The 12,702-nt window shown below is 42.8% G+C and overlaps 1 protein-coding gene and 1 non-coding gene across 4 annotated transcripts; one reads left to right on the forward strand and one right to left on the reverse strand.

Moving 5' to 3' along the window:
- Positions 1-7,056: 7,056 nt before the first annotated feature.
- Positions 7,057-11,086, forward strand: LOC148843927 (uncharacterized). Of its 3 annotated transcripts, none has more exons than XR_016102834.1 (3): positions 7,071-7,405; positions 8,985-9,276; positions 10,327-11,086. XR_016102834.1 is itself a non-coding variant. In XM_088956608.1 (2 exons), exons 1-2 carry the CDS (start codon positions 7,193-7,195, stop codon positions 10,750-10,752), a joined length of 639 nt encoding a protein of 212 aa, XP_088812734.1. In that variant the 5' UTR covers positions 7,057-7,192; the 3' UTR covers positions 10,753-11,086. The 3 variants fall into 3 exon arrangements, 1 of the variants encoding a protein (XP_088812734.1); XR_016102835.1 differs by having other exon boundaries at positions 7,080-7,405; positions 8,960-9,276; XM_088956608.1 differs by lacking the exon at positions 8,985-9,276 and having other exon boundaries at positions 7,057-7,405.
- Positions 11,087-12,394: 1,308 nt separating this feature from the next.
- LOC148843928 (small nucleolar RNA R71) lies at positions 12,395-12,501 on the reverse strand. Its single transcript, XR_016103960.1, has one exon. It is a non-coding gene; the product is annotated as a small nucleolar RNA R71 (small nucleolar RNA).
- Between the last annotated feature and the right edge of the window lie 201 nt (positions 12,502-12,702).

Raw genomic sequence — 12,702 nt, forward strand, 5'->3', positions numbered from 1 at the left:
CTACCTTGGGCGTGAACACCTCCATTGAGAGATATTGTTTCTCTGTATCAGGTATTATCTCGCTCTCCTCCTTTTGGTTCAGATCTGGTTCAGTTTATGGTTCTAGAATGATCCTTGAAAATATGATTTTCTAAATAGGGAATTCGATTCCCAGTTGTTGGGAAAGAAAAATTTGTGAAATTCGCCCCCTTTATTCCGCAATCTTGGGCGTCCATATGATGGATTTCCTATCCCTTCAGCAATTGGAAGCATACAGTGACCAGACGAACGAAGATGAGGTGCGTACCAACCTCGATCTACTCAATGAAGTAAGGGACCTCGCGTACATCAGGACCGCAGCTTACCAGTAGAGAGTAGCTTGGTACTATAATGCCAGGGTCAAGAAGCGGAACCTCCGCGTCGGTGACCTGGTCCTTTGTAATGTTATGGTACCTAAGCCCGATGCTGGCAAGCTCAGGCCCAACTAGGAAGGACCTTACCGAGTGAAACGAGTGCTCAGGGAGGGAACGTACGAGCTCAAGACTCTCGAAGGGAATCATGTACCTCGGGCATGAACATTGTCAACTTAAGGCGATATTATCTATGACAATTGGGTAGGCTACGAGTCACTCCCAGAGCCTAAGAGCTAGAATGCCGAGCTAACATGACCATGACACAATAGGACCCAGTCGCCTCTATGGCATGGGCGAACTCCAAGAGCGGGCTATAAGTCACTCCCAGAGCTTAAGGGCCAAAATTCCGAGCTAACATCACCTCGGTGCAATAAGACCCAGTCATCTCCATGACATGGGCGAACTTCAAGGGCAGACCACAAGTCACCCCCTGGCTTACGGGCTAAGGCACAGAGCTAACCAACACCTCGAAATCAAGAAAGACAGCCATTTCAATGATGGGGGTAAAGTATGAAAAGCGTGAGCAGCTCGAGCCTAAACCCCGCCAAGTGTATAGTTTGGGCACACGTGGTAACCACATCGTCGAGCACCATAAAGATGTCTTAAATGATTTAAGGGACAGTCTGAGACAACGATTATCGAGAAGTCCTACTTCGGGTATGTAGCTTTAATAGCTTGGGTGTTGAGATCACCTTATCAAAGATAAAGAGAGCACATCATACTTGGAAGAAAAAGGGAGAACTTTCATTACCATTTCAAAAAAAAAATAGAAGAAGAAAGAAAGAGAAAAATGGTAGGGCAATAACCGAGCTAAGCAGCTCGGGAAAGTTTGACAATCACAGGGCACAACCGCCCAACCAAAGATCTATGAAAGATCAAGTTTATGGCACCTGGGAGCCACCAGAAGTCCAAGAAAAACACCACCTCAGGGATCTGCCTCCTCATCCTCGTCCTTCAGAGAGTCAGGCTCCTCTTCCTCCGCTTGGTCCACCGTCTCGAGAGACATGCCTTTCATAGTGATGCCGTCGAGGTTGAGCACAGAGAACTTATTCCTAACCAACCACCGACAAATCTTAAACCCAGAGCGATACGAACTCAAGCCATATTTCACCTGGAGGTCATAATATTCCTGGGAGTCCTTGAAATCCCAGACCGCCTTCTCTCGTTCGGCCTCCACCATCTGGTCAAAATTTTGAGTCCGATCTAGAAGAGTGGACTCCAAGTCTCGCACCTGCTGCCGAAGGAGTTCCCTCTCCACCGCCACCCTCGACGACTCCTTCCTATAACGTGTGCTCTCTTCAAAAAGCCGGGCAATTTGAGCTTCCTGGTCGTGGACGAGCAACTCCTGAGATTCACTTCCCTTGCTAGTGTGATGGAGCTCGCTCCAAATCCGGTCGAGCTCGCCTTGGAGCTTCTGATTGGTAGCCCACTGGTCGATGGCATTGACACGGTGGATGCGCGTTTGGAGAGCCATAGCATGGATGGCGGTATTCACCTGCCAACAAAAAAAAAAAGATCAGAGGATAGCAAAAGGAAGCAAAATGCGAGAAGAAAGGAAAGAATCACTTACCACCATGCAGTGAGAGGAGGCAAATGCGGCGAGGTCCTCGGGCTCCATATTCCCCCAATGGGTGATCTCGCCGTTGCAAATCGCCTTCCGGCTCCTCCGTCGAGTCACGGCGTAGTCGTTCACCCCTTCCCAGTTCCTCACTGGGAATGGAGGGTAAGGGGATGGCTGGCGAGGATTACGGAGAATCACCCTCTACTGTGGGAGCTCGCCACCTTCGAGACCAGCCCCACTAGCTCCCTCGGATGGAGGTGGCGGGATCTCAGGCAAAGGGAAGGATAAAGTCACTAGGCATATCCGAACTCAATACCCCCCGAAGTGGGAGTCCAATCGGGGTGTAACCTCTTCACCCTGCGCCTCTGGTTGCTTGAAAGAAGGCAACGCGAGTCAATACCAGACATGATGGTTGCCAAGAAGAAATCATAGTATTAGTTTGGTAAGAACGAGATATATATGCATATGAACACAATGTCGTGACAAAAACCACATGACCTAAAAGGACAACCTACCTGGGCTCAGGCCGACCTGCACGAGCTTCTCCTTGGTCAAGTAGTCCGAACAGAGGAAGCCTACTGATGCCCAGGACAGCATCATTTTCTGAGTTTCAGGGTCCAGCTCGACCTCGGAGTCTTGGATGGCGCCCCTCCAAGAAGTAGGGTGAAGGGATGAGAGATCCATCCCATGGACGCCCAAAGATTGCGGAATAAGGGGCGAATTTCAAAAATTTTTCTCACCCTTCAACTGGGAATCACATTCTCTATTTAGAAAATCATATTTTCAAGGATCATTCTTGAACCTTAAACTGAACCAGATCTGAACCAAAAGGAATAGGAAAGAATTATACCCGATACGGAGAAGTAATATCTCCCAACGAAGGTGTTCACGCCCAAGGAAGGATCCAAAGACTGCTTCCACTGAAGATGGCGCAATGCGGGATGGAGCAGAATCAGTAGCATTCTTCCCCAAGAACTCTGTCCTTCGCAAGAATCAGTAGAATGGTACGTGAGCACAGCTTCCTTTTCAATCCTTTCTCAAAGGACTGATGTCAAGATCCAATCTTGACTTCTCCCACAACTGGAGATCGAACTGGCAAACAGGGTGACAAGAACAGGGAGGCGGCAAGAGAGTATTTGCAGGGTGCAAAATTCTCTCTTCTTGATTTCAGCACTAAAGAGGATCTGATGTATCTCTTCCAAAGGCTGTCGCCCCCTCCTTCTTTTTGTTAACTTAAAAGATCAACTCCTAATCCCATTAGGAGGTGCTTATCCAAATCATATTTGGATCAGCCTTCTCTTCTAATGATAAGGATAAACCTTTATCTTATCTGCAGATTAGATTAGCTTTCTCCTAATCCTATTAGGAGGTTTCTAGATCTGAATCACATTCAGATCTGGACTCTCTGAGTGGATAGGATCAAGACCCTATCCTATCTGCTAATCCATCTCAAAATTCGCCCCTTTAATTAACTAAATAAATAGCCTAGTTCGAAATGGGCTTTAGGCCCATTAAGCTTATGTGCTCACTTAACCTTCCTAACTGCTGCCCAGTTGGGCTTCCTTGTATGGCGTGGGACCCAAACATTGATCTACACATCAGCCACATGGGTTCGGCCCAGCCTTTGTTACAAGGCCTGGTCGAATACACTGTTAAAGACAGTGCACCCTCTGAAACCCATCAAATGGGCTCTATGGGCCCAACACTTACCCTAAGTGGTCCCTGGGCCAAGCCACCTTGTAACACCCAGGGACTGTGGGCAGATGCAAGATTAGCCCATCAGGTATTATCCTCAATGGTCTTACACTTAACCTCTCAGCCCTTAATGATCATACACTGCCCGACAAGAGAGGATCTCTCCCTCAGTTGCAAGGAACAGTGTTGCACTCTCCACTTATATGGATCCCGGGAATTAAAACCTTTTTGCAAACATTTTAGAAACCATAATGTATATACTTTAGAATCTCATATAAAATATACTTTGCAAAACAAATCTCAATGGTTGAAATCGGCTGCCGGCAGTCTTGGTTTCCAACAGTGAGAGTGCATCCCCGATCATTACCTTTGTCCGACAAAGGGGCTGATCCTGTCACTATGATCACCCACTCAGATGAATTCTCGGATTGTCCCAATATACCCAGGTTTTGACCCCCACTAAGGATCTCACTGAATGGTACATCAAAGACAGCCCAATCCGACACCTAGTGCAGTATCATAATTGAGTCTAGGGGTCAGGTGTAACTTTCCAGTTTTGCCCATCAATCTCCAAGGTCCAGGGCAATACTGGAAATGTGGTCCAGTTCAAAGATTCAATTAATCCCACACTGTATGTGCCTAGGGTCTCACCCCGGTAACTGAGACAAGCCACCCCAACTGACTTGGTGGCACCACAATGTCAGCCTTGTTAGGATAGGTCTCCCCAGACCGACCCACTGGCTATGAACATTCTAAACTAACACGAGTCTCAATAAGTGTCCAGTTTAAGGGTATTACACAGAAACATACCAAGGGAACATGAATCAAATATGCACTTTTATTCATTTACAATAAACTCATAAAGTACATCAATTTTGATTGAAGCTAAGGGCATACAAAACTGTCTAACAGACATGATGGTTGCCAAGAAGAAATCATAGTATTAGTTTGGTAAGAACAAGATATATATGCATATGAACAAGATACATATGCATATGAACACAGTTTCGGGGTCCAGCTCGACCTCGGAGTCTTGGATGGCGCCCCTCTAAGAAGTAGGGAAGGGCCACCCTTCGGGGTTGCGGACCAAAAAATAATCCCTTTTCCATGCGGGGATTTTCTTCGGGAGCTCAAGCAAGAGCTTGTAGCCACGACGGGGAGAGAAGTAGTAGAGACGCCTCTCCGGTGGAGCCTCAAGAGTGGCATTCTTTATACAGAGGATAGTGGAAAAGATGTCCAGACTCAAGGGAAGACAGTATTCCCAACACAAGGATATCGTCCCAACCAAGTTCCAGATGGCATTGGGATGGAGTTGGTCTATAGTAACGTTGAAGTGGTTTAGCACCTCCAGTATCAATGCGTGCAGGGGAAGACGTAGGCCAGCCTCGAGCTGTTCCTAGTAAATGACTATATCGTTGGGACCATGCTCCCACGGAAAGTTACCAATGGGGATGCAGTAGCGGAGGTCCTTAGGAAGGTTGAAATAGCTAATCAGAGACCTAAGTCTCCACTTTGTCATGGAGGAAGGGCCAAAAGTATCGGGCTCCCTTCCCCGCGAAGTGGAAGCTCCTTCGCTGGAAACCTCCCTGGCCCTCGGAACCTACTCCCAAGCTCCCCCCGAGCTCAAGGGAGGATCATCATCCTGGTCACTGCCCTGGTGACGAACATGGTATGAGTATCTCGACATGATTGACAGTAAGTAAGACTCACCAAAAAGGGACGAGATGAAATAAGTTGAGAAACTCGATTAGACTTGAAAGGTGTGCGACCTCAGGATCTGAAAATAGCAAGATGGCATGAAGGGAAATGAGGCCCAGAAGGCCCTCCTATTTATAGCTCCCATGTCTCCGAATCGATGGCCCAGATCAAGGCAGATCTAACAGCTCGCAGGTACACTGACCGCACACCTTTTGAAAACCGAAGGTGTTGGCGGCACGTCTTCCATGATTAAAGTAATGGCAGCTGCACGATGTCTGGAGTTAAGAGCCACTTCAGCACGTTTTCAGAATCCAAAAAGTCAGAAAAGTCAGAAAATCTCTTGATTCCCGCGAATGCATTTAATGTGAGTAGTCAATCAAGTTTGAATTTCGGTTAAATCAATCCATCACGCTTCATGAACTCCTCGCGCTAAGGCAACGCTCTTAGTGACAGCTCAACATTGTGGCCCAGTACAACCAAGTAACAGGCCCATAAGGCAGCTTGCTACATTGTAGTGCGCTAAAGGAGGAGCTCACCACAACGCGAGCTCTGTGTTCCCCGAGCTACCTCTAAAGGGATATTCCGAGGCAACTTTAGCTCGTGAGCTAGGAAAACCAGCTCGCCCGAGCTCCCAAGCAGACAAGTCATCCCGAGGACCAATTCTACTAAGGGTACTCTTGAAGTATTCCAAGCTCACTACAAAGTAGCTCGCGAATGGGCCACACGAGCATTCCTCAAGAAGCTTATATCTGACAGGCCGTACCGATCAGATTGCGCCACATCCCTTACTGACGGTACAGTCCCTGTTCTTTCGACAGTCTGCACCCACGCCTCTCAAGAGGCAGAGGCATGCCTGTCACTTTGGAGATGTGTCATTCACCTGGGCGAGGAGTACGTCACAATGGCCAACTGCGCAGCCTTGGCAGGTAACGATTGTGGCAGGGGCCCAGTGGCGGTTATGCCCAATCTAACAAGAATGCACCTATAAAAGCCCTCAGGGCAAAAGAGAAACTTCTTCTTGAAACCTCTAATCTCTTGAATATAGTGATAAAGCACGAGCTACACTCTTAGCTACCAACTCTTCTTTTCCTTCTTTCTTGCATTCTAACTTAAGCATCAAAGTATCCCTATCGGGTAAAATCCCCGGGAATCCTTCCTTTCTATCTTCTCAAGTGTCGTCTGTTGCCAACAAGGAGCCAATCAGTAGCCAACTAGGGAGCGCCCGAATCGTGCTACATCAAAAGGCAATAAAGAAGAGAAGAAGGAAGACTACAAGAAGAAAAATACTATAACAATTGCAGAAGGGTAAAGGGTTGAAGGTCATGAACAATAATGGTGCCGCAAATAGAGACTTAAACACAAGGAGGATCCTATTGGACAAATAGGGGTGATTCTGGTATTTTGAAATATTTTAATGATGCTTTGACGGTTTAATCAATGGCAATTTTATAATCTTAATAGTTTTCTGTTGTATCAATGATGAAAGGGAGATTTTTATTGAATTTCTTAAAGTTCAGGGGAGGTTTTTGTTAAAGTGAAATTAGAGGGGAGGCTTTTCTGATTGTCAAAAATTCAGGGTGGTTTTTGTATTTTACCCAAAAAAACACATCACGTTCTAAACCTCGGACAAGCTGGTTTATGGTTGTTGTATTAACTTCCAAACTTCCCGGCCCGAACGGCCCAACCCAAAATATTTAGAATTTTAAATGGGCTGAAATTGGGCTGGCTTTTTCCAAGCCCTAGTTTCTCATCTGGATAAGTAAATGGACATAGGAGCTCTCAGTAAATTTCAAAACCCTAGAAACTCCTATTCAAAAACCCTAGAAACTCAAAACCCTATAGGACGATGAATCCATCAAGTGATGCCGACGGCGACGATTACTCACCATCTGCCACTGTAATCACCTTTGATCATCCCATTCCTTTACTGAGAGGACCTATACCTGCTGGTTTATCAGATGATCCCTCTATTGGTCCTTTCGTTCTAGCTTTCAGAGACGCAAGGATCTGGAAATCGGCGCTTCAGGCCTGCGAGGCCAAAGTTATAGAGCAATGCGAGGTATTTTTACATCACTTGAATTTATGTCATCTTATGTTGCAACGTGCAATGACCATGAACTTAAGGTTTAAAAGTTACGGTTCTGGGTAGCTCTGTTTGTTTAGGTATCGAAGGCGTGACTAAGTGTACTTGTTTCTGGATGGTTGCTATATCTACAGCTCCGCGAAAATAAAGAGATGGGTTTAGATGTATTTTTGTTAGTGTTTTATAGCTTATTTATTAAGTCTATCATTTCTAATCGAAGCAGGGAGGACATTCATCCTGATTATACATATTCTGATTATATCCTGATTATAATTGTTTCCACAAGGAGAAGATGAGCTGATGAGTTAAGCTTGGAATATCCAGGGGAATTGGAGAATGAATAAGCAAACTTGAAAAAAAGTTGAAGTTTTCTGTGTAACAAATAAACTAAGGAGCCTCCTTATATCATCTTTTTGGTCGCCTTGTTGAATATTTCTCTCTTCTTCTCTGATAAATTCTTTTACCATCTCTCATGTTTTCTTGTTATGCGTTGAGAAAGGAACTAGTGTGGTAACTGCTGTAAATTCACTAACACTGCTTTGATTCTTAAACTCCTAGAAGAAGTGAAAAATGGATGCCTTAGTTGATAGGAGGATGCATTTTGCATTCTTACAGTTAAATGTACTTGTAGTCGTATAAGATATGCTTATTAATTGTGTTATTGAGAGAGGCTTTGAAGAATTTTTTTTGCAGCTGGCCAAGCTGGTTGGCTTTAGAATTGCCAAGCAGTAAGTTACTCAGCTGCACAAACTAACATATGGCACAAAACCAGCTCTTGGCTGCAGGTGTTTTAGCAGTTGGGATTGATGCTGCTGTACATTTTTTTTGATAGATTGCTGCTGTACATTTTCCCAAACCAATTTCATTATTAAAGCTAATATGCCTAAAACAGGCTTACAAATGGAAACCTTGATTTGGGAACTCAGAAGAGTTCGGTTAGAGCCCTTGTAAGTTGTATCTCACGTGGTATCTTCACGGCAAGAATGTAAATTAAGAGAAGACTTTATATTCTTGCATGGAATTTGTCAGACTTGTTATGCTCCTAGTATTCTAAAAGAAAGAAGTGCAAGGGGCTCCTAGAGCCTAGGGGTGAGCATAATTCGGTTAAAACCGAAAAACCAAACCGAAATTCCAGTTTTGGTTCAATTGGTTCGGTTTAATCGGTTTTTGGTTTGGTTTTGGTTGTGAAAATTGGTTTCAATATATTTCAGCTTTAAAAACCGATTTATTTTTAAAGCTATATAATTTTAATATTTTTGGTTGTTTCTAGTTTGATACCTTGATGCATGGGACACAAAATAATCACAGTCCTATCTGTTGGAACTCAGTTGCATGTAATACTTATTACTTTATTAGTGGAAAGTGGAAACTATAAAGCTGAATACTAGGAAACTTAAATGTCAAGACTCAAGAAGTTTAACTAAAGAGGGAGAACTAAAATAAAGTAAAAAAACCCTCTTCAGTCCTTCCTTTGTGAGCACGTCTAACCCCCTTCATCTTCTTCTCTTCGTCCAACTCCAACTCTTCAAGTCTCCAATGCTGTTGTCTATTTTAGAGTGCAGAGAGCCAGAGACTGGGACTGCAATCTTCCCAACCTACGTCTCATACTCTCATCTCATGATCTCACTCTCACCTTTCAAACTGGAGTGAGAACTCAGAAGAGAGTGAGAGACCAGCATGACAGCAGCTGCAACCAGATGATAGAGATTGCAAGATTGCTACCTGCAACCATCAATTCGGATTTCAGAGATTGGAAGGCTTCCAGAGTTCATATTCCATGATCCAGATTCCAGAGTGCATTGTACCATCATCCGATTCAGGCATTCATGTTCGGTTACAAGCTGCAGGTAATTTCGAAATCTTTCTCTTGTTCTTCTTCTTGGGACTCTTGTTATTGAGCTGTGCCAAAGGTCCAATGCTTTTGGTTGGGTGTGGATTTCTATTTCGGTTTTTAACCAAAACAACCAAATAAAAATTTGGTTTGGTTTGATCAGTTTTAACAAAAAACAGCTTTGGTTCGGTTTTTTGCGTATGGTAGATCAGTTATTAAAATTTCAGTTTTTTGGTTCGGTTTTGAACTGAACAAACCGAATGCTCACCCCTACTAGAGCCTAAGCTGCAAAGTACAAAGCAAAAGAATGCTCCTGAGCAAAGTGGGTTGCCACTTTGGAAAAAATGAAAAGAAGAATTAGCCTAAGTGGTAGTTTCCTATCACATAGGACTTTAGACATACCACTCCATTTAGCCCACCTGGCTCTAATTTCATGGGAAACATTCTCTTCAGTCTCTCCCCTGTCATGGGTTATTGTAACAAAGTAGTGAAAAAGGTCAGATTGAGATCTCTTTGTCTCCAATCCTAATTTTTTCCTGATCATTTCTCCTTTTAATAAATTGACATTGTATGCATTCTATTTTAGTCCTTATTATTTTAAAACCTTTTAGTTTGAGGCATATCTCCACAAATCTAATTTCTCAATAAATGAGCTCATTAGCAAGGTGCCAATTGGTTGGTTGGTTGGTAAGGTCTCCTGCTGGCTGTAACGGAGACATGGGATTGAATCCCACCAGCACTTGGGTTGGGGGAATGGACTGCCCCCTGTTGTGTAGCCCCTTGGAGCAAAAAAAAAAAAAAAACGAAACCCAGGATAGTCCAATTATTACCAAAAATATAAATGAACTCGTTTTATATTTCCTTTAAAATTTAGAAATGTCTCCATTTCAGAAGATGAAGTAGTGCATTCAAATGCAATGCAAAACCACCATGGAATGCTCTCATATCAAATTGTATACAAAGATGTTATTTTGCATATGTCAATATTATATTTTAAAAGCATGGCAGCAGTCTTATTATCTTTTGACTTTGTCACATTCTGAGAAATCTTGTTCATACTTGGAAGGCTGGCATAAGGATTGGGTGTTCAATCAGTGCTTCTAGCAAGTGCAAACCACCATGGTGGCAAACCCTGTTTGGTGGAGCTCCTGTGGATTTTGCAGCAAGAGAGCAATGCGAAGAGCGTGAGATGGCAGCTTGTCTTGCTGCTTCCAAAGGATCCTGTCTTAAATTGGCAAAAGATAAGTGCTTACCTCCATTTCGAGATGCACGTATTGCCTTGAGTGATAAGGAGATTTCAAAATTTATTTTCTGGGCATCTCCTTCACCAGAAGCAAGAAGCATGATTTCCAAGCCAGTTGGGTCAAGCCAGATGCCCTCCTACCTTTCATCTAAATGTGATCTCCAAGTGACAAATTACAGGGGAACTGTTCTTTTAGAGTCTAGTTGTGGTACTGAAAATTTTCCAGGTGATGAAGTATCACCAAGCTAATAAAGGTTCAAGAAAACACTTGGTCAAAAGCTCATTCCAATTGGGAGGAGCCCCTTAAGATATCACCTTTGGTAGATGTGGTCTTTCTTTCAGGGCATGTAGTAAATTATCTTGCAGAAGTGCCAAGAGACTAAGAGACCAGACGAGTTTCTTGGCACTTCTGCAACTGCAAGATCCTTCTTTCTGGGCATGGTGCAAATGATCTTGTAAACTACTGCACCAATTGTTGATGAAAGGAAAAGAGAATACAATGACAGGCTAACTAAATGCATCATTTTGTTGAAACTGTTTTGGGTGCAATAATGCAATGGACTTAGCTCAGTTTCCTGTTTAATTTTGTCAGTATTTTTTTTTCTAACCTCTCTGAATTGGTAAACATAGGGTGTCAATGGATTGGATTTTTATCGAATCTAATCTGATAATGTTAGATTTGCAAGCTCGTTAAATCTAATTGGGTTGAATTTGATTGTGAATTATAGTCCAGTTTTGTTATTGGATTAAGTTGGATATTGCTCGTTCAATCTGTGGTAATATCTGGAATCATTAACTCATCATTTGAATAATATACAAATTTGACTGTGGTTAGTGTTTTCCATCAAAGCTAGATGGTGAAGATCTCCGTCTTGAGCTTGACTGCTTGAGCAATGGTAATCAGTTGCAGAACCTCCAATTATAAAGAAAAGAAAAAAAAAATCAGTTGTTCTATCCTTTGACATGATGATGGCTAGAGTCAGAGCTGTGCCAACTGGTACAGCCCTTCTCTGTTCTCTTCTCAGAAAATCCCATCTCAGCCCTGATTAACATTGAGTTTCAGCACACAAAGTCTAAGGAGTGTTGTGCTGATGACTTAAATAGTTAAATGGGTTATCAATTAAGGTGTGTGTGTGGGGAATCCCCACTATTTGTGTCTATTTTCACCTTTCAGAGCTTCCCCTTTTTGAGTATAATTCAAAATATCAAATTGCTCCATCAAAGGTATCATGGAAACTTATGTTAATAATCTTAGATTTAGACCTAGGAAAATATATACACGATACTTTAAATGCTATTATTCTTTATAATATGATGGTGATTGTTCAACTGTCATCCAGCCCTTATCCCAGCATTATGGGGTTGGTTCCGTGAATCTTGTTTTGCCATGCTGGTCTGTTAAGTGCCATATCCATTATTAAATCCACTGATCTATTATCTTTTCATTCTTTTAATTGCGCATCCAATTGTTGCAAAAATATCACTACTTTGATTTTCTTAGAGATGATGGGAAAGCGAGGATCTTCAAATCCTTGGGCTGCCTCATATAAATGTCCTCAAAGATCACACCGTGTAAGAAAGTGTTGCTGATATCTAGTTAGCGGATAGACCAATCAAGAGAAACGATAAAAAAGCATAAAGTTTGATAGTTATTTTTAATGTTTTAAATTTTGTTAAGTATCAGCTCGTATTCGTTGATACGTATCTTTTGGAAGAGTTCTGATACACAATATATACGATTAGATAGTTTTGTATTTTTTATCCGTATTGGATCAATACTGATTTGTATTGGCCTCATTAATATCAATTTTAATTAAGCCTTTAAGTTTGAGACATCACTAAATGCTATTATTATTTAATTAAATGCTCATTTGTAGCAAGTTTCGAACCCAAGTCAAGGAGAGTTATCACGGTATTCACCCAAACACCAGGTGAACAAATTCATGAGGCTTGGGAGAGGATGAAAGATTTAATGAGAAAATGCCCACACTATGGCCTGTCCCAGTGGCAAATTGTCCAGGCCTTCTATAAAGGCTTGACAAATCAAAGGTAGATGGTAGATGTATCGTGTGGGGGGGCATTTATGAGCAAGAGCGATGATGAAGCTTACAATCTTTTTGAAACCTTGAGTGAGAATTCTATCAATAATGCGTCTTTGTATTCCTATGAAAGGTCAGTGGTACCCTCAAAGAGGGTAGG

The sequence above is a fragment of the Nelumbo lutea genome, chromosome 8, assembly GCF_056320005.1.
Source record: "Nelumbo lutea isolate HS-2025 chromosome 8, American lotus-T2T, whole genome shotgun sequence".
Lineage (NCBI taxonomy): Eukaryota > Viridiplantae > Streptophyta > Magnoliopsida > Proteales > Nelumbonaceae > Nelumbo > Nelumbo lutea.

Coding starts and splice junctions, on each gene's coding strand:
- LOC148843927 (XM_088956608.1), top strand. CDS start 7,193: ATGAATCCATCAAGTGATGCCGACGGCGACGATTACTCACCATCTGCC. Junction 7,406..10,326: donor AAGTTATAGAGCAATGCGAG/GTATTTTTACAT, acceptor CATACTTGGAAG/GCTGGCATAAGGATTGGGTG.